Genomic DNA, 27,312 nt, shown 5'->3' with positions numbered 1-27,312 from the left:
AACGAAAGTCGTCGACTGGCTGTCCTGTTCCGTTTTACATCGTCCGAGGTAAGTTTATAAACAAATAGACATGCTTAATTGTAGTTAAATGCTAAATATATATGCTGGTATGAAATGTATGAATTTATATATGTTATGGCCGAATATGAATAAACCTGGCTACTACATTGCCAAATTCGTTTCGACCGAGTTACGACGTCCAAAAGCCCCGTATGAACCTTAGGAATAGTTAGGATACATTTGTCATGACATAGAATTCCGATATGTGATATGTGAGTAAGACCATGGTATCGATATGTGACTCCGATATATGTGTGCGAGTAAGACCCTGTCTGAGACAGTGGCGTCGATATGTGATTACATGTAAGACCACGTCTGGGACGTTGGCATTGTACGATATCTGTGTGATAATCCGAGTGTCCTACCCAATTCCGAATGGTTCATTGGACAAAGGTAAATCGTGAATGGATGTGTAAAATGAGCTAAATGATCAGGTATGAGTAAGCTTGTTGTTTACTTGAGATAAGGTAAAAAAAAGTAACTTGATATTTGTTACTAATTATGTGTGATACAAATGAAGATTACATGTGAATTTAGTAAATTTATTCGGTCTTGTAAATAAATGGTATGAATATTGTAGAATTGATTCTTGGATATGTGTATATAATTGATCATGTATATTCGGTCATATAAGTGGTATATGTACATGGAGTTATATTATGGTTCTTGAGCTTATATAAATGCATATGTGTATGTTTGATTATATTAAGACATTTTGGCTTAGAAAGTTGAATGATATTAGGTCAAATTGTTTAAGTGAGCATTCGGCCAAGGTAGATTTTGTGTATGAAAATGCGTTATTTATCTCATTTGTAGGTTGGAGGTTAAGCTTAATAATGATAATTAAATTTGGATTAGATTAAAATGAGTTGATTATATCATTGGGATATTTATTTGCTTATGACTTACTAAGCTACTATAGCTTACTTTGTGCTTTCATGTTCATTCTGTTTTATAGATTTTGGATTCAAGTTACAAGCTCGGGGATAGTCAGCAAAGTCTGTCGCACTATCTACCGTCTTCGGTATTTTATAAGTTGCATTTTGGAATTATTACATGTATAGGCTGGAATGTGTTTTGGAATGCTGTATTTTGGTTAATGTATAAAGGCCATGCGAAAATGGCTTAAATTCTATGCTTGAGTTTGTTTTGGTTAAATTATGGTTTAAGTTTATTCTAGTTATTATGTCTTATACCTTGGATGATTAGAACTTGTGTTTTGTGTATGCATATTGAGATTGGTTGATAACGAAATGGTCATAATACATGATATAAAAGTGTTTGCTCAACTTTGACGCAGTTTATATTAAGAAAAGTTATATATGAAATTTAGGTTATTATGTTGGGTTAACGTGCTTAAAACAAGTTGGTAATAAAGGATATATTGTAATGACCGAATATGATGGGAGATATACTGTATGTTTCTTTTAAATATAGTTCATGGAATTTGTGTCTTGAATATACCTATGTATCTATATTCGATGATTGAATTATATTTAAAAAGTACATTTTATATCATGTTTTGGTATTAAAATGTTTTCGGCTATATTTTCATATGACTAGGACTTATTTTGGTATATGTGTATTATTTAATATGCTTGTTTTTGGGAGAATGGTATATAAATTTTGGTTAGCATTGAAATGAAATGACTATGAAATGTATATAAATGTGAATAAGAATTAGTTGTTTAAATTCAGTTATAATAGCAATGTATGATTATACAAATATACAGGTATAAGTCACGGTTATTAGTGTAATGAATTGGCTAAGTGGTAACAAGTTAGATAGGTTAATTCGACTTATTCATGTATTGCTTTATAGTTCAGCAAATATAATAAAAATAGGTCATTATATATTTACTTACACGCTCATGTTATTATGGTGGAATAAAATACTTGTAGTTAAATAGTGTTTGTTATAATGTTAGGTAAAATTTGATAAATGAAAGGGACATTGAGATATATGCTACTCATATGAAATATGATGATGTCTAACTTTATAATTTGAGTTAGTGAATATAAATTTGCAAGCTGACAGATTCATTTATTTATAAACTATTTGAATGCTTTGAATGTTGAGCTTACATATTCTATTTGAATACGAAATGAATTGTATTGGGTCATAAGTTAAGAATTAGATCTCTATATAAATATTTTTTTTGAAATGTGTAATTGTATCGAACTATGTTATGTCCGGTAATACCTTATAACCCTAATCCGGCAACGGATACGAGTTAGGGATGTTACAGCGTACTACCAGAATATCAAATCACATAAAATTTAGGGTTTGGTTAGCCCTTACCGACCCTATGGTAGGCTCACAGTCGATCGGAACAACCCGTACGACCCTAGGAAAAATTTCAAAAATATGGGCCCACATGCCCGTGTGGGCCCATACGCCCAGATTGGCCTTGCCCGTGTGGCCCACACGGCCTAGCCCAAAAACCTACATGCTCGTGTGGACCTACACGCCCAACTTGGCCTAGCCTGTGTGGTTCATACGACTACACTTAGGCCATCACACGGTCGTTTCTTGCGCACGACCATGCCTTCATTGACCACACGGTCGTGTCTCGCACACGGCCAACCACGCAATCAGGTACATGCCCGTGTGGCATCGATAGTGGGGTTTTTTAGCTTTCATCGAAGCTCGTTTTTTTACATTTTGGGTACACACCTGTTTCGATTTTGCTGCAAAAACACTTTTGAGACCAGCGGCATCTAAAAACAGAATATCCAATCCCTTTAGCAACCAAAAATCGAGTTAACGAAAACTAAATCGATCAATGACCAACAACTTACCACCGCTAAAACGGTCACATGCCGTAATCTAAACCGTTGGAGTCACAACATCTGCCTCACCGCCTTCTCCTACGCCACAGAATTCAACGATTACTACCATATATCGGTTATCAATAAGATTTCCTATAACTCCAAAAACCATTCGATAACAAAAACTCAACTTCACTTACCAAATCGATTAATGAAACCAAAAATCGTAGCAGAAACAGTTGAATGAGTAAAACAACGGTAATTCAAAGAAGAATGAATAAAAAATCGAAAGTGGAAGATAAGGGAAGAGAGAAAAAAATGTCAGGAGGGGAGTTTTGGGAAAAAGAAAACAAAAACTAACAAATTAGAAATCTGATAACCTCCCTAACTTTCCTCCCACTAACCCATTAACTCACAACCACCTCAGAATTTTAGTTCCACCGAAACTCTATCAAACAATTTGAACACAGGACCTCCAACGCAACAACCCCCTTACCACTCAAACCAACAAGCTAATTCTAATATAAATTAACAGAAAATTTATAAATAAGCCCTTCCAAAAAAAGTATGGCTTAGATTAGAAAAATAACAAAGTTTAGCAAAGAAGAGACTTAAACCCAAGACCTCATACACACACTCAAAACACTTAACCATTGAAGCAAATACACAATTATGTTAGAAACAAATATAAATTATTCAGGGTGTTACAATTTCATCTATTTTTTAAAATTTTTAAATATTTATTTAATTGAGTCAACCAAACTAATCGAACCAAGAATTTATGGTTAACCAATTCAAGCCACGATCTAATTTTGAAAACCTTGAAAAATGAAAACTACAAAAGATTTTTCAGATACGATATGATGGGCTGTATCTAAGCCATTGGCCTATGGATTACAAAAAAAAAAAAAAAATTAATCTTTTATTTTAGTCCTCAAACTATTAAAGGTTTATCAATCATATTTTTCCGTTAACCTAATCATCGGTTTGAACGTTAAATGCCTCGGATTTGATGGAAAGCATACTCAAAGCACACAAAATTAAATTCTAGACTAGTGTGTATTTATTACATAAACAACTTAGTTATAGCATGTTAAAAAAATAAATAGTGATGTTAAAATTCAAGAGGACTCTTTTTAACATTTCAAATCTAAATTATCCATGCAATAAGTATATATATTATTAAATATGCTCTATATTAGATCTAAACTAGTATTTAACATCTAATCAAATGATTAAATAAAGGGAAAATGGGATACTTTTAAGAAAGTAATTAGAATGATTCAAAATTTAACAATTAATTTAGAATACGAATCATAAAATTTCAATGCAGTTAGCCCATTTTTATCATTTAAAAAAAACTTTATTTGCAAATTATCTTGAAAATTATATCCAATTCCTAGTTTAGTGCTTAAAGCTTTTCTTTTGCACCTAAACTATCATTTTATCTCATTTTACTCAATAAGTATAACCTATCTAATTTATGGGACAATTTGTGAATCAAGGCATTTGTATATGATAGTGGGGTGAGCAAAATCCTATTCAATTTGAAAAATTCGATAAAATTTTCAAATTTTGAATTAAATAGTTCGAGTTATTTGAGTTAATCAAGTTATTTGGGTCAACTCGAATAAAAAAATAAGTTTTTAGGTTTAACTCGAATGTGAATTACACAATTCGAGTTATCCGAAAATCCGAATAAGAAAAGGCAAAACTACGTCATTTTGATAAATGTTTACCCTTTTTAAAGTTAAAAGTCAAAACCATTAAGTTAGAAGGTAAAACTATGTTGTTTTGATAAATGTTTACTAATTAAGTTAAAAGGTAAAATCATTATATTGTTTATGTTGTTAAATAATTTTATACTTCATTTCCTAGTTAAATAATCGGTTCATGTAAGCGCAACATTGAGTACAAATAATAGATTCATTAACTCGACTCGACTTGACTCGAAATTTTTTGACTCGATTCGATCTGATTCAAAAAAAAAAATTCAAATTGAGTTCGGTTGCTGAAATAGGATTCGTCAACTCGACTAACTCGAAATTTTTTGATTCGATCCGACTCGACTCGATCGAATGCTCACCCCTATATGATAGGGTTAATAGTATTTGGCATTTGAGTTCTTTTATCTCAATTTGATATCTGAGTTTAGCTTCAATGTTCATTTTGGTACTTGCATTTTTTCAATATGATATTGAGCTTTTTGTCCGAGTTAAGCACTCGAGTTTGGCTTCAATATTCAATTCGGTATCCAAGTTCTTTTTTCCAATTAACTACCTATATTACTTTTATTATAGCACACATCTCAAATATTCATTGGGATACATGATGTCATTTGATATATAGGTACCAAATTGAATATTGAAGCCAAACTTAGGTACTAATTGAGACAAAAATCTCAGGTACCAAATTGAACATTAAAGCTAAGCTCGGGTACCAAATGGTATATTAACCTATATAATATATTACACAATAATAATTTAAAAAAAAAAAAAAAAGAAGCAGAGTTAGAAGCAGAACGGTGAGATCTGCTAGGAGCTGCTTCGAAAATGGAGAATCGCAAAATCAAAGATGAGGTATTGTTTTTTTCACTATTATCCAACGGCATTAGCGAATTTTCCTTTTCGTTTAGTTTGTTCTGAGCATCTGACGGCGATTTTCTTCTTAAAATTCGTCAAAAAAAATGCGATTTAGTTGTCGTTTATGCTCATATACAGGAATACAGAACTCTAAATTATTTTTTTTTCATATTATAGTTAATTTATTTTAACAATGTGGTTAATTTTTCATCTAGTTAATTGAAGATGTACTGTCTACTTGCGTAGATGTGAATTTTTTTCAATTTTTTTTTTCTGAATTTGTGTTTGTGAGGCCTCTGTTTGAATGAATTGCGACTTGTAGGATAATGAAGTGGAAACGATAAGTGAGGACGTTGAGAATGCACGAGGCAAAGGATTTCCAAGTAGGTATGTTTTAGTTAATGATCATATATGAATGCACTGCAACTTCCACTGCACAAGTTCTATCACGAGTTTCTTTTCTTTTATTTTTTTGTTATAATTTCCATTGATATGCAGCTTCTTTACGTAATGTACCTACAAGGGAACAGGCCAAGTGGCAACGCAAGTAAGAACAGCTTTTGAACTTGATTAGTTTAGTAACTATTAGGCTCAAATATGAAAGAAGGAACTGAAAAGATGCATTTTGAATATATCTTTTTCTCGAGTAGGACAGTTGTTACACTTGCTTTGACTTTTCTTACAAGTTCACAAGCTATACTAATTGTCTGGTCAAAGAGAGCTGGCAAGTATGAGTATAGTGTTACTACGGCGAACTTTTTGGTGAGTTAAATGATCATCCTGTTATTGACTTGACATGCTGCCCACGGGAATGAACTACTTTTTTGTTGGGAATCAGGTGGAGACTTTGAAATGTGCCTTGTCACTTGCAGCCTTAGCAAGAATATGGAATAGTGAAGGTGTTACCGAAGCTAACAGGTGATCTTTAACCTGTGATCTCTTAAGTACATCCTTTTTGCAAATAATGGGAATTATTGACATATATTTTTCCTTCTATCATTGAACTAGGTTGAGTACTGAACAAGTTTTAGGAAGAAGAATGATTCTCTCTTATTACTTCTAATCTGAATACAGCCTTTTAAAGAATAGCAGGAAAAATAAAAAAGGAAATAATCTCTAGAAATTAGCCTATCCCTAAAAATTAGTAATTTGATTATGGCTAATAGTACAAGGAAATTCCTAGCACTAATGTAGAAAATCTGCTTAATTTAAGGAATTCCAACACTCCCCCTCAAGCTGGAGTGTAGATGTGAATCAAACCCAGCTTGCCCATAATTTCTTCGAACATTTTTCTTGAAATGCAACCCCTTACCAGGAGTCCCTTTTAAGTATCTCAATATCCTGTAGGCAGCTTCCAAATGTTTCTCCCGTTACTTCTTCTCCATCCTTATCAGTTCCTAATTTAAGGTTGGGTTCCATAGGAGTCTTGTCTATGTTCTTTGGAGTTTCTACAGAGTCAACATTAGAAACAAAGGCATTGTAGGATTTAGACAAGTTTCCATAGGATACAAACTGAGAAATGGGATGTTGAGTGCAGCTCCTAGTGCCCTTTCTTACTGCAATTGGAAGATGGATGGAAGATGAAGGAGGTGAAACTTCTTCCTCAGGACAGTCCTCGGGTAAAGATGGCATAGGCACTGCTGTTTTGGTCTCAGGCAGCTGATGTCTCCGAGAGTATACACGAAGTCCCTGAGTTTTTCCTTGTTGTTTTTCAGAATGAGTGGGCTGTTTTTCTTCATTAGTATGATTAATCACCCTTGTTTCTTGTTGCTGAACAGTGGAGATAGGAAAAACAGGTTCCAAAACAGGAATAACAGTGGCTGTAGGATTTTCAGCAGGTTTTGTAGTGGTGGTAGGGCTGATAGAGTCTTGAGGTATAATGAGAAGATTGCTCAAGGTCTCATCTTCACTAAGTATCTCCCCCTGAAGATGAGAGGCTGAAAAATATGGCTCGTTTTCGAAGAAAGTAACATCAAGGGACAAATTTTCAGTAAGTCTCACTGTCCCCATTCCAGCCACCGGCGAGTAAGATCCATCAGCTATGCGAATCCGAGAGTGATCATGACAAGGTAAATAGGTGTGAAACAAACTTAGATTACCTGTCATGTGGTCAGATGCACCCGAGTCTAGTATCCAGGAAGTTGTGATAGGTTCGTGTGTAGTATTTAAAGCAGTACCTTGAATAGCTAGTGACCCACTGGCTGTAGGAGTCCCAAGTAGTTTATGAAGAGCCTCAAGTTGAGTTTTGGTTAGCCTAACATTCTGAGCATCTTCTTCAGTAGTAGATATCATTGCTGCCTTGTTTTCTTTCTGTTTTTTTTCTTCAGGATAGCCATGGAGTTTGAAGCATTTCTCCTTGGTATGCCCAACCTGATTACAGTGGCTACACCATGGCCTTTTTGAACCAGAATCAATTCCATCTTTGAACCTTTGAGATTGAGGGCCTCTTGAAATAAGAGCAGAGTTCTCGGCAGGATGATGACCAGCTACGGTCAATGGTTTTAATTCTCTTGCAACTCCCAACATAATAAGACGCCGTTTCTCTTCCCTCCTTACTTAAGCAAATGCTTCTCCTATGGTTGGCAGTGTGGTTCTGCCTAGTATTCGTCCTCGGACCTCATCAAGATCACGATTTAGTCCTGCTAGGAACTCATAGAGACGTTCTTTGTTAAGATGATCCATGAACTTGGTGTGTTCCAAGCCCTTGCTCCAATCAACTTCATAATACATGTCTAACTCCTGCCATAAGATCTTTAGGTGGTTGTAATATTGAGTGACTTCAAGTGTTCCTTGTCGAATATCTTTCAACTTTAATTTGATCTCGAATACTTGGGAAGTATTTCCAAGATCCGAGTAATTCTCCTTGATTGCATCCCACATTTCTTTGGCAGTTTTGAAAAAAAGATACGTTAAACATATGACCTTCCATCAATTTATAAGCCAAGCCATAACCATTGAGTTGTTAAGCTCCCAAGTTGCATAACCAGAGTCTATTGATGCTGGTCGAGGAATTTGTCCATTAATGTACCCAATTTTTCCTCGGCCACGAAGAACCATAAGGACAGATTGTGACCATTGCAGGAAATTTTTTCCATCTAATCGATGATTTGTGATTATAAGAGAAGAGTTAAGGTCACCTTGTGGGATTCCTTGACTGTGATTTTGAGTTATTTGTGAGATCTCAGTTTCAGAGAAATTTTCGGTGTCACCCATGGGAGTAGGGTTTCTAACAGAGAAAAACAGAACAAGAGAAGAGAAGAAAGAGCAGGATCAAATGGATTCCTGATGCTCTTGATACCATGAACAAGTTTTAGGAAGAAGAATGATTCTCTCTTATTACTTCTAATCTGAATACAGCCTTTTAAAGAATAGCAGGAAAAATAAAAAAGGAAATAATCTCTAGAAATTAGCCTGTCCCTAAAAATTAGTAATTTGATTATGGCTAATAGTACAAGGAAATTCCTAGCACTAATGTAGAAAATCTGCTTAATTTAAGGAATTCCAACAAGTACAACCCTTGATGAAGTTATTGTTTATCCCATTCCTGCTTTACTATATCTTGTCAAGAATTTGCTACAGGTGGATTCTGATTTTTGTTTGTCTTGTGAGTAATGTTATTTTGGTTTTATTTTCCATAATGTACTTGTATCTGATTTTCAATTTTATGTTGCAGTATTACATCGTTGCCTATGTTGATGCTCCGGGTTATCAGATACTAAAGAACCTGAATATTATCAGTACTGGTGTTCTTTATCGTATTATCCTTAAGAGAAAGTAAGCTTTGTTAACCATGCTTGTTGGAGTCTTATTCTTGGAAACAATTTGCAAAGACCTGTGAAAATATTTCATGGATGATGTCTGCTGAGCATTCAGTATAGCATAGCATAACAATGGACAATGACAGTTATGCTAAGTTTTATGAAGTAAATCTAATACACATTCTAATAGAAGATACTCCTTGACTTTTTGGATTCCATCCATTTTGCTCGAATCGATTTTTTATTTCAGATTAAGTGAGATTCAGTGGGCAGCTTTCATTCTTCTATGTGCTGGCTGCACCACAGCACAGCTAAACTCTTGGTAAGACTGATAGAACCTTCCTAACTATTCCCTTGATTGGATGGATCCATAGATCTTCTTCGATTACATGCTTGTTGCTTGATACAAACTTGTTGACATTGGAGATTGCCTTTGTTTAAGCGATGGATGGGTCTATTGCATCTTGGTAAATTTCTAAAATTGAGAGAGAACTATTTAAGAATTTCAAGTTTTATGTTTTATATGGTTATAAGTCCCATATTTGAAATGGCATTCGATATCTCAATTACATGCCATTCGGCTCAATGAAGATGGGGGCTGCTTTTCTTAATTTGGAATGGTATAAGTTTTATGCTAAATTTATCATTCAGCTACGCTTTACTAAGTGGCATTAATTTTTGCAGTTCTGACCACGTTCTTCAAACACCTTTGCAAGGTTGGATAATGGCCATTGTAAGTTGCAAAAAAGTCGAAAGTTCTTTTAATTCAGTGATGGAGAAAAATAAATTTATTTATCACTTCAAAGTTCAGATTTTTTTATAATTGATATCTTTATACTTTGCAGGTGATGGCCCTTTTGAGTGGATTTGCAGGAGTGTACACTGAGGTTAATTTTTTGAGATACTCATTGCAATTTTCTTTTCTTTCTTTTTTAGCTGCAACATGTTTAGAATATTATTTACCGTTGAGATGTTTAATTGTTGTTGCCTGATATGGTCCTATTGAATTTATTTGGTTTATAATTCTACTTGATCTCTGAAAAAGTATTGATTCAATTAAAAGGCACATAGAACTTCTGCAGAGTGCAACTAGTAAAATCCTTAACTGTTATAGGCATTCATGTTGTTTATTTCCTTTCTCTGCTACCAGGCTATAATTAAGAAGCGCCCCATCAAGGAATATAAATGTGCAGAATTTCTGGTTGTATATCTTTGGAGTGGCCTTCAATGCTGTAGCAATACTGATACAAGATTTCGATGCTGTCATGAACAAGTAATCTGAGCCTCTTAATTTGTTTCTGGTATCTATCTTAGAAATTATCATTGACTTTGCATGTCATGTATGTATGTCTATGGAACATAGATATGACTCATTACTTATAAATGCATCTATATGTCTTACAAAATGAAGAATCCTCTATTTATTACTTTAAAATAGTGTTCTATCTTAATAAATTTATAATTCGAGACAATTTTATCAATTATTTATTCTTGTGAACTATGTTTCATTTGCTCAGGGGTTTCTTCCATGGATACTCAATCATTACCACTCTCATGATCCTTAACCATGCACTCAGGTATTTACATTCTCCTTTCTGACTTGATCTGTTTGCCGGCAACTAGCTGCTGACTCCATTCGTTGTTTTGTCATAGACGTTGCATTTAGGAAGATCTTACTATTTTTTCCTGGTAGTTATGAGGAATTAAAGTTTGTTATTGGAGAATAATTATGAACTGTAGAAAATTTCTTAAACCAACATAAAATTTTTAACTGTCAGAATAGCATGTTTCGAAATGCAATGAGCTACAAAGTCATTACTCAATCATTACCACTCTCATGATCCTTAACCATCTGAAGTTCCGCAAACTAACTCTTCACGTCAATCGTCACTGCTATAGCTAAACTACAGCCAGCAATAATAAGAATCTCTGACATCTATACCATAAGTATATATTCTTTTTGCAATGATAGCTTATATTTTTAGACATCCTTTTCCTTGTTCCGGTCAGGTACCGGCTAAGTATTGACTTGTTAGTTTCCCTGTGCTTTTGTGAAATATGCTTATGTATTTGTTCCATTTGCAGTGGCATTGCAGTGTCAATGGTAATGAAATATGCAGACAATATTGTGAAGGTATGTTTTGATTGCAAAATTTATCTGCAGTTGTTGTATTCATTTGTCTGCTTTTACATTCACCTTTCTGATTGTTAGAAGCTTGTGAGTTAGCCCTGTCATGGTTGTCCAAAAACGTAATGTTCATACATTTGCATGGACATACATATGTAATTTAATCAACAATGAAAGAAATTGCTGGTCCTTCCTCAAGATGAATGGATTTACTTGTTTATTCTGCTGGTTACAAGTTACCTTTGATCCCGATAAAGTCCTTTGAGGCTTAATAATAATTTAAGAATCATCTGTAGCTGATGATATTAGATGCCTGCTAGCGAGCAATTGAAGCTAAGAAATGATTTGACTTCCTTGTAATGAGATACCTCCAATGTTGCACAGGTGTATTCTACTTCGGTTGCAATGCTTCTCACAGCCATTGTTTCGGTGTTTCTTTTTGGCTTTAATCTTACACTTGCTTTCTTCCTTGGTGCCATGTAAGTTGTCTCCAACCACATTTTAATATCCATACAGATAATGATATTTCTCATGCATGGCAAACTTTAATTATGTCTCTATGTGGTAAAAACTCATGTTTCTCTTGTTATTTCAGTGTTGTGTCAGTGTCGGTATACTTGCACTCTGCAGGGAAGTTGCAAAGATAGTGATTTCTTATGCCGCATTCCTGCGCATTGTAAATTCTTTCTTACCAAGGTTTTTGCTTTCATTCCCATATGTATTCTCCCTTTCTTCTGTTACCTTACAATCATATATATTTCAAAAGCCAAAAATAGTTTTAGACAAGGTTTGTTGAGGGTCGGGGTCTTATCCAATCATTCACAACGTGCATGGCTCGCCTTATTAGGTACCCGTCGAGGTACTATGCCTCTTCAACCATTCAGGCTTCCATTAGAGTCAGGAGAGAACCCTGACATGGGGTCTGACCCTCAGCAAGGTTTTCTCAAATACTGATATTGTTAAGCTGGCAATTTCCCTGTTCCATATTCTTTGTTTAACCTTTACAGTTGAGAGGTTTAAGAAAATATTAAGGACCTTTATTTGTAAATCCACCAACATCTTTAGTAATTTGAGGGGACTTATTTCTTAACACTTTCTATCAACGCTTAAGGTTTAAATATATAGTGTTTCTGTTTTCGCATTGCTACTCTACGTTTCAAACTTGTTCAGTGTGCACGGGAAAATACAATAAAATACTTTAATTTGACAGATGTCATAGAAGGATTGCTTTGTATGTCTCTATGTAGTTTTGGACAGGTGTCATAAAAGGATTGCTTTAATTTTATAGATAAAAGCATTCCTTTATATAAAAAGAGTATAGACTTCTCAAATTTGTAAGAACTTACATTATAATTTCATATATTTGGATTACGATTTCTTGCTTGTATTAGAGTTCATAATATATATTTGGTCTACTATTGGGAAAAGAGTAAAATAAATGTTTAAAATGAATTCCATCCTCTATGAAATTGAGAAGATAGTTCTTTTATTTTAATTTAGTCCATGTCCTTTACAATGATGGATGTATAGTCCAACTATTAATAAACACATAAATTTCGAACTAATTTGTTGTATATAAATTACGAAACTAATAATTTTAATGTTACTTTAGGAGGAAAGTATAATTGTATTACCTACTTAAGACTAATTTTCAAGTTTCATAAAATATGATTACCAAATTCAATCAATTTTCGTAAAATAAAGAGAGAAAATTCACAGTTATAAACATAATATAAATTTTAAGATGGTTGGGAAGTTTTGAAATTCAATCTTTATACTTTCAACTTTACATAATCTAAATCTGCTTTTATAATATTATTAACTCAAATTACTATTTACCTTTAAGTGTTTGATGTGAAATTTCATAACAAAACAGCTTTAAAACATTCGATTGACGCTAAGTTGTATATATATTTTTAAAATACCCTTAAAGTACAAGGCCTAGAACCCAAAATTTAGCACCAAAACCAGAATTTGGCCTTAAACTTTATAGCTTTGATTTATTACAAACAAGTAATGACAATTTTAATATGACAAATCCTCTAAATGCAAGTAAAAATCAATAACAATTTTAATAAAAAAAATCGACTAAATGATGATACCATAACAGGGACTGACGCCATTATCGTCCCTAAATTTTATCATTATTATTTTATGAAAATATTCCAAGTTTGACTTATGTAAACACTTAAAAAAATCCATAAAAAATGCTCAAAGAAAATTGAATCAATTGTTACATGTTACTCTACCTTCAAGGTATTCAAATTTCATCAGATTATAAAAATGAAAATATAAATATGATGGTAGCTCAAGCCTGCATGAGTTTCTTCATCATCCAATCCCCTAGTTTACATGCATTTTGTGTAGAAATAAAAATGGAAGGGCATGCAACTAGTTTTCACATTTCATTATTAAATTAATTTGAGAGCTTTATAATGTTCCAAGCTGACCTGAGTGGCACTTTTTATATGGTCTTGAATGACTTCTTATCAACCCAAAACTTCATTGTATTTAAAAACGCAATCGTATAGCCGTCCTCCGAGAAACTGGGCTACTTCAGGATGTTTTACCTGCGAATTGAATATACATGTCAAACTACATAAAAGTTCTGCAAATGCCTGAAATATTGCAAAAGCAATGTATATAGAGGTGGAACTTTTACCATTCCGATCTTGAGTGAATCACACTTAAACTGAGCATAAAGATTAGTCTCTATTCCGCGACCCTGCAATATACATATAAAGAAACCGAATATCTTAGTTGCAAACAGTTGATTGACAAGGATTAAATCTGAGCATATAACACAGAAGCAACCTAAATCATAGTCAGCAGCACATTTGACCTATTCCACCAAATGCACGATGAAGGTTGAACAAGTTAAACACTAACACAATCCTAAGCAATAGATTATGATCAAGTTAGACTATAGATAATGCTATTCAAATAGCTCGGGTTTGATTTTGGTTCTTGTCGCATTCTCAAATTCACAAGGCAAAGGAAGAAAATTTTTACTTGAAATCTGCTGGATTATGAGAAAAACCTACCATGCCTTCCAAAATAACTAGGTCTGCATCACTTGCCAGGTAGGCGAGCTCTTGTGATATTCTCGTAAGATCAATAACCTGCAAAAACAAGAGGCTGTTACTTTGATAACCAAATGAAAGCTCTTTATCAAGTTTGGATGCATTAGGCAAAAATAGCATATCTTACCGGCAAATCATTACCAGAATTGGCAATCAAAAGATTTGAAGTATCAACACCGATAAGCTTACCACTTTCATCCTTCAACTGGTAAAATTAGCATTCAATATGTTAGAGACGGCCACGAGAGGGAAAAAAGCATAATAATCATAATCTAGAACTGTTTCTCTTTCTATCACCTTCGATATAATTTCAATCAATTCGGGATAAGTTACATCATTGATGGAAGGCATGTCATTAGCTGCCAACACAACCTGAGCAAAGAGGAAAATATTACAAACATAATTCTATCTGATCTTTTATAATGAATATCTAATACCAGTAGAACAATGAAATCTTAGTGATCAGGGTTCAATCTCTTGCTTACTATATGAAATAACGACCACAGTTAAGTGCAAGGACTAAAGTTATATACTAAACGTATCAACATAATAAATATATCTAAGACAGACTTTAAGATTGTTGAAACCAATAGTGAAAGTGAAGAACTCATAACAGGCGCATATATAACACATATGCATATATTATTTAAATGAGTATATGAAAATACTTTTAGATTTTAATTGCAAACCTGGGTTCCACGCTTTAGCAGCTCTCTTGCAAATGGCAAAATACCCAAGATCACATCTGCACCAGAGTTATCTACAAAAATGACTGCCTGCCATTGCAATAAAAAGAAATGGAAATAAGACAGTATCAACTTTCAATTGTATTGAAAAGTGAATTGCAAAGAGAAGCGATGTCTTAATATATATACATTACATAAGAAGGACTTGCCTTTTTCCAAGATTTTTTGTTCCATTTTGCTTTAAAAGTGTCTAAATCATCAATGACCCAAGGTCGAGGAACAAGATTTTGACAACTAGCCAAAAAGGACATTCCATCCCTTGAGAAAACCTCAGCAAGCTTCCAGAGGTAAGGGAAAAGAGTACAAAAGAAAAGTAAGTACCACTGCAAAAGTTATCCTATTCGGTGTACTTTTATTCAAAAAGAATATAAATGCCACAGAAATTATCTAAATCAGAACACATGAAACGTGTTATACAATTAGCCGAACATAAGAGAAGACTTTCATTTATTCAATCATAGTTCATCCATGGGAAAAGATGATCATGACAACCAGCAAAAATAAAAAAGAACCCTAATCCAAATGGAAAATGTTTCAAAGACGGAGTGATTTAAGAGAGCACGAAAAATGCAGGATAATTTATGTTGCAAGAAATCCAGATAGAGCCAAGAGATTATTATGATTCAAGTTGCTTATCTCAGATAGTTTAGATTAAAAAATGCCTGATGGAGATGAGTAAAAAACATGGTAAGTTTGTAACTAGACCAACAAATACAATTGCCAGTTATTGTGAGTGTAAATACTTTTTGACAATTACGGTGATTGATGAGATGAATATCACATAGTGATTGATCTACCTGTGCAGAACCAAGATCGAATATGTTTCCAGCAAATATTCCTCTAACTAGATTCTCAAGGCGCTTCCCTCCATCTTCAATATCATCATTAAGACGAACTACATCTGGAAATAGGGAGATAGCCTTGGTATTCTCTTCATCCTATTGCAAATTTTCCAAAGAAGAACAGTGTTCATAAAAATGTGAACAGCATATAACACTGACAATTACATATCTTAACACCTGACATCTCCACTGACCTCCATCAAGTATCAATTATTCTTACATTGCAAGTTGGACAAACCGTAAAATGATTATAACGTAATCCCTACCTTCATCTACAATGTTGTTATTGTTTGTTATTCTTTGAAGAAGCATCAATTTACCAAAAAGGAAATAAAATTACCAGTATCGTTCATGCAAGCTGATGTGTTTTCACTCATCAAAATTAGAAAGTTAAAAAATGGAATTCTGACTACTTGCATTTAAAAAAAACAATTTTTATCATTACATGAACTTAAATACTCACTTTGACTTTCTTGAATATATCTCTAAACCCCAGTTCTCTAAGAACCTGTTCACGAAGTCGGCAGAGAAGCTACAAAACAGCAAAACTATTATGAGGACCACATTGAATATCTTCAAGAAAGACATAGAAATTAGTTTTGAAAAAGAATCTGACTTACAATACAATCAGGTGGCCCGCCATGGCTTTCTGGATCTTTCTTTATGTCATCAAGTATATCAGCATACCTTTCACAGCATTAAGCAAAAAAAATACACAAATGTAATAAGAAATACTGAAGGAAACAGTTACGCATGCTTATGAATTATGAGCAACCAATGCATTTGATGGAGGAACCATCAAAATTTGCATAAAGAACATGTTCACAGATGAAACCAAATGAACTTTAAAGGAATCGTACCTAGAGATATAGAGGGAGCAAAAGTAGGACTTCTTTTTTAATATGTCAAATGAAGAAATATATTGTTTAAAATTATTTAACAAAATAGGTCAAATTAACAGGAGGATGCCATCCGTTTGGAAAAAAAATGTTCTACTATCTTTTCTAGAGGTTTTTTGAAAGTTTCACTAGTCCAATACAGTACAGTTAGAAGTACAATACAGGTACAAATATATGTCTGACCAATTACAATGTAGAATCCAATCAGTATAACGTGCAGTGGAAGAAGAACCAGGCAAAGCTGGACCAATTAGGAAAGAACCCGACTACATTTCCAGAGGTTTTTTGTGCCATTCTACTACCTAAAATACCTGAAAATGCCATTCAATAATGACATTTCTCTCCTTTACCAATTTGACCTATTTTACTAAAAAAACTTCAAACTTAATTCGTTATTTTAAAATGTATTTTAATTTGATATATGTACATATGTGTGTGTGTGTGTGTGTGTATATAAAAGAAATAAACAATACCTTTGAGCAAATTTCTCAGCTTTAGTTGAAGCATCAACCACGGTAGTATCGCTCTCAGCTCTCTTCCTGCAATAAACTGTAGTTACGAGCAAAATCGTACGGAAAAAATTATCCTTTTAGTTTACCATTATCGCCTAATGAACAGCAAAGCAATTCGATTAGAATTTAGAAAGAAAACGTAAAAATCATCAAATAATAGTACATGACAGAAATGAACAATCATTAGAACCAAAGAACTTAATGGAAGAATCTCAAATTACCCAATTTTCCAGGAAAAAAAAGAACAAAATTATTCTTAAAAAAATAAAAATCATAAATAATAGCATACTACCATAAAAGAACCATCATTAGAACCGCCGAACTTAGAACCTCAAATTACCCAATTTTCCAGGTAAAGAAAGAACATAAATCATTAAAAGAATTTTTTAAGAAAAAGAGTAAAATCACAAATAATAGCATAGTAACATAATAGAACACATTAGAACCTAAGAACTACTTAAAAGGGATAATCTCAAATTACCCATTATTCCTGGGTGAAAAATAAGATAGAAATTCAAAAGAAAAAGAAAAAGGGAGGTACTTGAATGAGGGAATGGAATTGCGGAAAAGGTCGATCCAGGCAATTTCAGTAGGGGTAGCCTTTCGAGGATTATCGGAAGGGAATCTGTAAGGAATGGTGCATGCCCTGTAGTTGGATTCGATGGGCGTTGTCAGCAATGGAAATGCCACCATCGCTGAATCGCTCTCCATCCCTTCCTTTCTCTGTGTTGGGAATATCAGAAATAATAATAATAATAAACGCAACGAAAACAAGCTCCACCCACGAAGCTCGTTCTAAGTTTTCTTTTCTTTTCCTCTGTATATTTTCTCTCTCTGCTAGGGGTACAAGTAAAATCAATAATTTCAACACTTAAACCATCATCCTCTTCTTCCGTTCCAGATATCGAAAAAGGTAAAAATAAAAGTTCCCTTTTTCAATATTAGAAAATGTCGGCTAAATTATTTTAATTTTTTATAAATTGTTGAATTAATTAAAATTTTATTTTATTCATTGGTTAAAAAAAATTAAAGTTCAATTATGGTAGATAAATTTAAGTTAATATAATAGTTAGCAGTTAGAGATTAAAAAAACTATTAGCAGTTAGAGATTAAAAAAATTATTCATAAATTTATGAATTTTAAAATTATTTCATAAAAATTATTAGATTGTAAAAGGAAAAAGAAAAGAAAAAGAATGAAAGTTTTAAATTAGTGTAGGTAGTAAGACAAAAGAAACTATGATTCTACGATTTTAACAATTTAACTATAATTTTATAATTTTTAAAATTAAATGATTAAAATTTAAACTTATAAATAATAATTTATTAACTTTGAGCATATTTTATTTTATTTATTTGGAAAATAAAATAAATTAATTCTTATAAAATTTAAAATTAATTTGATGGAATAACACTGTTAAGAGTGTACATCAGAGTTTAATAACATTTTAAAAGTTAAAATATGTTAAGATATTCTTTATAAAGGGCATGCATATTTTGATTAAAATAATTAATTAATTCAATTAATTTAATTTAATTAATTAATTAAACATTAAAATTTAATTTAATTAAAACTAACTTAAGGTATTGTAAAATTTTGATTATTAATTAATTTCGTTCAAAAATAATTAATTAATTAAATTAATGGAAATTAAGATCAAATAGTATATATTTATAAGCCAAATATATAAATCAAATGGATCTATAATTATTGATATAATAAGTCAAAAGAATATATATATATATATATCATGGAAGATAATATTAATATAATGTTGCCATGAATACTGTTTTTATTATAATGTTTGTACTATGTTTTTAATACAATATTTTAAATTTATTATTTGTTTTTTTTCTTAATTATTTCAAGTAAAACAAAGGAAAAAAACATTATTATTGTATTTGTTGTCATAATTTTAAATTTGTTTGAATTAAAAGAAGAAAAAAATGTTACGAATTTCAGTTATTTCAATTTGGTTGACGTGTGTTTCTAAAAAAATTATTTAAGAGTAATTGAATTTCAATTAATGATAATTCATTTAGGATAACAATTGAAATTACAGTTTGAACATAGGTACTTATCAAACATTTAATATTTAGGAGAAGTCCATTTTATCTTTAAATTTGATAATTTTATTAATTTGGTCTTTTATTTTATTTTATATTAGTCTTAAAATTAGTTAAATTTTTCAATTTTTCAATATTATCTTTAAACTTAGATTTTAATAAAGTATCATGACGGATACTTTAATATTGTGTTATGTCATCACTTAATTTTTATAAAAATATAAAATTTAAAAAGTCAAAAAGTAATTAAAAATATAAAGGAATTATTAAGAAATATTTTTAAAGACTAAAGTAAGAAAATTTGTCAAATTTAAAAATAAAGATTACTTTATCCTAGAATTTAATTTTTATTTTTAATCTAGTTTCTCTATTTCTTATTTTAAAATATAAGTCCAGCTTTAAAATCATTTAAATTCATTAAAGTAAAAAAATTAATAAAAATTTTCAACCATGTTGTCAATCAACCTAAATTTTAGAAAATAAAAGTAAAAACTAAATTTTGAATATATAAAAATAAGAAGTAAAATTTTTAAATTCTAAACTAAAATAAAAGGGTTAATAAATATAATATTAAAATATTAAAAAAACATGTCACAATTTTTTTAAAATATTTATAAAATAAATATATATAAACCAAGACTGAAGAGCACTAAATTGAAAGAATAAACAATGATATTGATTTGTAAGAAATTGGATGTAGACGCGATAAAAAGGTTGATTTGACGCCCAAATAATGCACCTCTTAATTTGTATATTTAAGAGTGTTGTAATTTGGGATATAACTAAAAGGCTAATTTACTAAAAAAAACACCTCAAATTATTTACGGAAATAAGCTAATTTTTAATTATTTATCAAAAAAATTTAAATTCTTCAAAAACGCGTCAACGTCAGTACTTTTTTAGGGGATTTGCCAACAAAATGTGTTATTGGAGGAGCGTTTTTACCATGTCAGTACAAATTGCACCCTCATAGACGCACTTTATTGATGTGGCAAAAACGCTCCCTAAAGACACGTTTTAGCTCATGTTTAAATTTTTTTAAAAAAATTATTTTTTACATATTATAAAAATAGACTAATTTTTTTAAAAATTTACAAGAGTAAACCTTAAAAAAGGTTCAACGTAACAAAACTATTTTTTTGAAGGTGTCATCAATTAATATGAAAATAAAACTTACAAAGTAAATATTTATATAGACTCAAAGTTTCATTTCTCTTATTTTTTAAGTAATGTGGGATATAAGATATGTGTATCTATAGACTCATGAATAGGTTTGCAGTTTGTTCCTAAATAATGTGAGATTCCTTCCTCTTTTAACTAACAACATAAGACAAAATGTTACATTATATTTTATAATTTTTTACAAAACAATTTCTATTTTTTATATTTTGTTAACATTTTCTCATATTATAAAATTATCTTTTGAGATATTTAATCTTGTTGCATTTTAGAATTGTTAACATATACAAAAGAACTATTAAAAAAAGAACAAATTGCACATATAAAACTTGTACATGCAATAATCTTCTATTCAACATTAAATGTTTGAAGTTAATATCAATGCAATTCTAATTTTTAAAATAATTTTCTATTATTTAAATTTAGAAGTTATACTTTTAATTTTTAATTTTAATTTTATTTTATATTATGAATATTTGATTAATAAATAAATGGTGAGCATTTGGCACTCAAATAATATTTTTTTGTAATTTTAAAAATTGATATATCTTTTTAAATATTTACTTAATTTTAATATTTTACTATACTAATTATTTTTTAATTCTAATTTTAATTTAATTTTCATTACCTAATGAATGCTGATTTAACTAGATAGTTAATCTATTTAAACATAGTATATAACTATGTTAAATAAGTTTTTATAGAAATATATAATATACATAAAATGTAATAATTATTTTTATATTTTTATATCTAGATTAAATTAATTAGTAGTCACTTAACTATGATTTTTAACTATCGACTTATAAAAGTTACAAAATGATCACTCAACTATTAGTAATTTTTAAATATATATTTTTAATATTTTACCATACTAATTTTTATTTAAAATGTAACAAATGTTAACTTTTTGTTAAAAAATTAAACTTTAAGTAAAAAATATAAAATATAGTGTAGCTTTTAATCTCATGTAGTTAGTTAAAAGAGGAAAGAATCCCATTGTTTAGGAACAAGCTGCAAACATATTCATGAGTCTATATATACACATATCTCATATCCCACAGTGCTTAAGAAAACAAGGAAAATGAGACTTTAAGTCTATATAAAGATTTGCTTTGTAAGTTTTGTTTCCATATTAATTGGTGACACCTTAAAAAAAATAGTGTTATCACTTTGAGCCTTTTTTAAAGTTTATTCTCGAAAATTTTCAAAAAAATTAGTCTATTTTTATAATATTTAAAAAATGTCCTTTTTTTGAAAATTTAAACACGGGGCTAAAACGCATCATTGGGGGAATATTTTTGCCACATTAGCAAAGTGTGTCCATGAGGGCGCGATTTGTGCTGACATGGTAAAAACGCACCCTCAGAGACGCGTTTTGCTGACACAGCCTCTAACTTTGCGCTAATGTGGATGCGCTTTTGGGGAATTCGGCCCTTTCCGGTAAATAATCAAAAAATTAGCTCATTTTTATAAATAATTTTAGAAATGGGCTTTTTTAGTAAATTGACCTAACTAAAACTTTTTTTAAAATTTTTGAATAATTTAATAAAAATTTCAAAAGTTTAATAAATCTGATCAAAACTTTCAAAGAAAATTTAAATTTTCATTAACCCTCTAAATTATAAAAGTATAATCATAAGTTTTCTTTTAAAAAACAAAAGAAACTAATTTAAAATGTTAAAAATTTAAGGTAAACTACACCAACAATTACTTAATTTTGAGAAAAATAACAAAACAGTCACTCAACTTTTAACTCAATCATTTAACTTTAGGAAAATAACAAACTAGTCACTAACATTATCGAAAAGTGACAAATCAGTCACCCACTAACATTTTCGATTACAGGCCTAACGGAACAGGTGACGTGACTAATAAACCTGTCACGCTGGACATGAGGAGCTGAAGGATTTAAGGTTGGACAAGCAGACAACCAAGATTGAAAAAAAAAAAGAGAGAAAATAATGATTAGTGATAAATGAAAATTTTAAAGTTTAGGCTTGAAATTTTCAAGAATAGGAAGGATTGAAATTTTCAAGGTAAAGGAACAATTGAACTATTGAAGGATTGAGGGTTTAAAAAAAAGTCATTGGGAGAAAAGAATACTACAAAATATATTAAGTTTTAGGGTTTAGGGTCAGAGTTAATAGAAAAGAAGCAGTTGATGGTGTTGCATCCATTGTAATGGGTAAGTTTCTTCGTTGGTTTATGATTTTTTGGATTTAAGGGCGTTTGGGTTTATGCACATGGATTTCTTTGTTGAAATATGTTGCATTCACATGAGGTTTATGCACTGTGTATGTTTGTATTCAATTGGTTTTTTTTTTTGGATTTTGTTTAAAATATTGTTTAGGGTTTATGACAAAAACGATCTATTTGAATTAAAATGTATGGCATGTAGACCTAGGAAGTGTATGCCAAAGATCCCATTGCCTGTATTGTTTGCCATGTGCATGACAAATAGATTTCTTTGGTTATTTCATCATATTTTATTTATTGATTGTATCATTTTGTGAAAATTTGTTTATGGATTGGGAGCATGAGATTTAGCAAATCAATGGATTTTCAGTTTATAATTTGGTTGTTTACACGTTTATAAAAAGGTTCATTTTGGTTAATTTGTTTCCTAGTTAACTTGGAAAAAATCAGATTATATGAATATGCAATGAATAGGAATCTAGAGTTTAAGAATATTTTTTAAATGTTGATTCAAATATGATTATTAAAGTGTATAAATATGAATATGCAGTGAATGGGATTTCTTTGTTATTAAAGTGTATGGCAGGTTTGGATTTCCTTGATTATTGTTTGCCATGTGCATGACAAAAATGGATTTGTTTGTATTAGATGTTTATTCAAATATGATTATTAAAGTGTATGGATATGAATATGTAGTGAATTGGATTTCTTTAGTTATTAAAATGTATAACAGGTTTGGATTTATTTGGTTATTGTTTACTATGAGTATGATGGAAATGAATTTATTTGTATTAAAGTGTGTGACTAGACCTGCCTATGGGTTAGGTCATCTGGCCTGGGCTGAAGGCCCTCCCAAAAAGTGTTTTTTACTCTCTCTTTTTTTTCTATTTTCTTGTTATTTTTTCACTATTTTTCTTCCATTTCACCATTAAGTTGGTACTATTTTTGTTGTTATTGTTTGGATATTATATAACTCTTGTTTTATTGTTAATTTTGTTACTATTTTAGAGCTTATTAAATTGCACCTATCTTAGTGTTATTTAAGTATACATACATAGCAATGGGCTTAAAATTTTGGTTGGGCTTGGCTTAGCCCATGGACACCTCTATATATGACATGTGCATGACAGAAATGGATTTGTTTCAATTAAAGTGTATAACATGTGCATGACAGAAATATGTATTATATTGTGTGATTTCTTTTGCTTAGTTATTGTCTACCATTGCTTAGGTTGTGGATGCCAAAGACCCCACTGTTTTTATTGATGTTAAATTTGTTTGACAGGTTTACTTCATGATGCATTTAATGAGAGTGAAGAAAAATTGTCTGATAAAAATTGTTTGGCAAGTTTGTAGCATTTAATTGATGTTCAATTGTTTGGCAAGTTTACTTCATGATGCATTTAATGTAAGAGATAGGGTTAGGGTTAATCTAGATGGCTTAAACATATATGATATAGAAGTAGGGGAACTATCTGATAGTGATGATTTTGAAACCTTAAATTGTGCACATGAATCTGACTCAGATGACAAAAATTAGCCTGAGTTCAACTTAAAAAGTGACATGAATTGTAACACTCATACTCAGCCTGGTCGCTAAGCCCGAATATCAAGGTGCCACACCACGTTTCATGTCAAATACTACAAGTAAAAGCTCATTCTTAACAAAACGTCTTCCATTTTAACATTCGTACATGTTTAGATTCTATCTTAAACTTTAGTTATCATCGGTACATGCTAACATACACCAAATAGCCTTAAAATAATAGTTAAGCATGCATATGGTCTGTTTTAGCAAAATCTTAAAACATCAATGTAGGTATTGATACAAAAGACTATATTTTGCTCAAGAGTATTGATACCGCATGGAAAATCGGTACCAAAATTGCTTATTGTTTTTCACTTAAAAACCCAAACTTCAAAAATTATCAGTACCCCTGCCAAAGTATTTATATTTCTTCATCGAGTATCGGTACTCGAAATAAGGTATCGATACCGAATCTCTATTCTGTTTTTCTGTACATTTGAAAATACAGAGGTATCATTTTTAAAACACGAATATCAATATCTCTTCTCCAAACCCGAAAAATACGACATTTTTAAGCATATAAGTCATTCCAACTCGTTCCAGTTCAACATGCTATCATATTGCCATCAAATAAACACAGAAACAACCATAATAATAGTTTTAAACATCAAAAGCAAATCCGAGCAATAGTCAACATATAACAAAACAAATATCAAAATCCTAAGAGCAATTAAATCATAGAGACAACTCAAAATATCATATCCAATATTAGCACAAAGACTACCACATTGCCTAATTCCCAAAACATAACCAAATAATAAACAGTTACGGATAACGAAAATGGACTTGCTTGGATCACCCCTCGGAAAGCCACACTGCTTATACCGGCACACAACTAATTTGTAAAGTTTAAGAAGGGAGTGGGTGAGCTTAAAAATCTCATTGAATGCTCAGAATAACCGCAATGTACACACAATATCAAAGGTCAATCCAAAGCATACTACAACACATTCACAACCATATTCCATTCGAGTCAGAATTACATGTTCTTGCTTCATTAATTCGTTTAACAATAATTCGTCAAGACTAAAACAACGTATACATGTTTTAATAACTCACAAGTTTAACTTATATATTCACAGGCAATCACAAGTTTAACTTATATATTCATAGGCATTCACAAGTTATATGAAAACAACCCAATCCACAATTACATATGCAATTTACTATGGGAACATACTAACATTTTCATGTAACTTAAATCAGCTCATTTAACATATTATTCGCAATTAAAAGCATTCATCTCTTATTGTATTATCACAATATATAAGATCATATTTAAACACTAAATTGGCACTTGAGGCTATGAAAAATAAAGTGAGCTCTATCATCACTCATCGGATACATGGATCTCCAACATACAAATTGACTCATACAATCGATTATATCCCAAAAGTGAAGCATAAAGCTAGCACTCTCCAACACACCAAACATGTCCCGTTGAATGAAGCTTAGCTCACATTCCCTTATCTCTCCAACATGTCTAAGGGCCTCAACGGCCAAATCACATAACACATATAGATGAGTACTCACTGTAACAACCTATTTTTCAGTGGTGATGGAACAGTGGTTTTAGAACCACAAAGTTTCATCATGTTGACTAGTAAATATTATTTATAGAACAATTATGGAGTCATTAGAGTCGTATTAAAATTTGGTTAAGAAATTTTATCGTTTAGGTAGTTAATTTAAGAAAAATGACTAACTTATAAAAAGTGCAAAACTTGTAAATTATTGCATTTGGATGATTTAATGGCGTAAATAATAAATGTGGGAGGAAAAATAGGAAATTAGACCTTATTAGTAAATAATGGACGGTAATGGGGTTAAAAATTAAAGAAAAAATTAAAGAAAATTGGTTTAATGGTAATTTTGTAATTAATTCAAAATTATTAAAACAAATTGAATCAAAAGGCATTTTTTTTATTTTTATCTTCTTCTTGGTCAAAAATCACCATGGAAGAACTAAGAGAGCTTTAGTCATCTTTTGGCTTTGCATGGTATGGAAATTGGGCCATTTTCTTGTAATTTTTATGTTATTGAGATCGTTGCAACTAGGTCCAACTAGCCCGTACCTTCGTTTTTGAATCTGTTAAAAATTTTGGAAGTTACCATTGATGAATCTTGGTTGTTTGTAATGATATTTGTATGTTTGAAGCTTTTATTGTGGTATTTGGTTGTTTTGTGAAGCGATTTTTGTTAGATTTTTATTTAAGGATTAAATTGTTAAAATATCAAAATTTCAAGGTCTGATGGAGAATTTGATGAGTAATAGGGATTTTATAAGGGCCTAGAATACTCAATTGTAATTCGATTCTTAGGAAATGATCAATTTGATGATTTTTGGGTTAAGAGACTAAATTACAAAAACTGTAAAAGTTTGGGGCCATTGTGTAAATTTTGAAAATAAAAGGGTATAAAATGCAGTTTAGATTGGAATATGAATTTTAAGCTAATAATTGAGAAATTTTACATTTTATATCAATACACTATTGATATACGTGGAAAAAGAAAAATTATGGAATTGTCCTTGAACTTCTACAACTAATACAACTCAATCTAAGTAAGTTCGTTCAGTTTATAATTTGATATTTATATGAATTGTAATATGGTATAATGTGAAATAGTTGATTTTAATTGCTTAATTGATGTTATAATATTGTTGAAAAATTGTTATTGAAATTCGGTACTTGGGCCAGATGAACAGGAGATAGAGTACTACTGAATGACTGCGTGTTACGGAGAGGTTAGAGTGGAGGTTGATTTGGTGTAAGATATATTTTTTATGAGTATACCGAATTTCAACATTTGTTGCGAACTCTCCTGTTATATTATCCTGATCTGGCGTGTTTTCTATTGGATTAGCAATTCGGAGCATTTGGCGTGTTATGGGGTAGA

General features: G+C 31.1%; 1 protein-coding gene and 1 pseudogene across 1 annotated transcript; one reads left to right on the top strand and one right to left on the bottom strand.

Moving 5' to 3' along the window:
* Positions 1-5,285: 5,285 nt before the first annotated feature.
* On the top strand, positions 5,286-12,086 carry LOC108463948 (CMP-sialic acid transporter 4-like; annotated as a pseudogene).
* A 1,444-nt stretch (positions 12,087-13,530) lies between these two features.
* On the bottom strand, positions 13,531-18,306 carry LOC108463946 (damage-control phosphatase At2g17340). The gene is made up of 12 exons (XM_053024276.1): positions 17,924-18,306; positions 17,344-17,409; positions 16,592-16,658; positions 16,435-16,503; positions 15,927-16,067; positions 15,275-15,407; positions 15,073-15,155; positions 14,681-14,755; positions 14,511-14,588; positions 14,345-14,422; positions 13,963-14,025; positions 13,531-13,870 (listed from the first exon to the last, which is right to left on the bottom strand). The coding sequence occupies exons 1-12, from the start codon at positions 18,091-18,093 to the stop codon at positions 13,790-13,792; spliced, it is 1,104 nt and encodes a 367-aa protein (XP_052880236.1). The 5' UTR covers positions 18,094-18,306; the 3' UTR covers positions 13,531-13,789.
* Positions 18,307-27,312: the final 9,006 nt, after the last annotated feature.

Source organism: Gossypium arboreum, chromosome 13, assembly GCF_025698485.1.
Source record: "Gossypium arboreum isolate Shixiya-1 chromosome 13, ASM2569848v2, whole genome shotgun sequence".
NCBI lineage: Eukaryota > Viridiplantae > Streptophyta > Magnoliopsida > Malvales > Malvaceae > Gossypium > Gossypium arboreum.
The sequence above is the reverse complement of the archived record's forward strand: the minus strand, read 5'-3'. Positions and strand labels throughout refer to the sequence as shown.

Coding starts and splice junctions, on each gene's coding strand:
- LOC108463946 (XM_053024276.1), bottom strand. CDS start 18,093: ATGGAGAGCGATTCAGCGATGGTGGCATTTCCATTGCTGACAACGCCC. Junction 15,408..15,926: donor TCGATCTTGGTTCTGCACAG/GTAGATCAATCA, acceptor TACCTCTGGAAG/CTTGCTGAGGTTTTCTCAAG. Junction 14,589..14,680: donor TGATTGAAATTATATCGAAG/GTGATAGAAAGA, acceptor TAATTTTACCAG/TTGAAGGATGAAAGTGGTAA.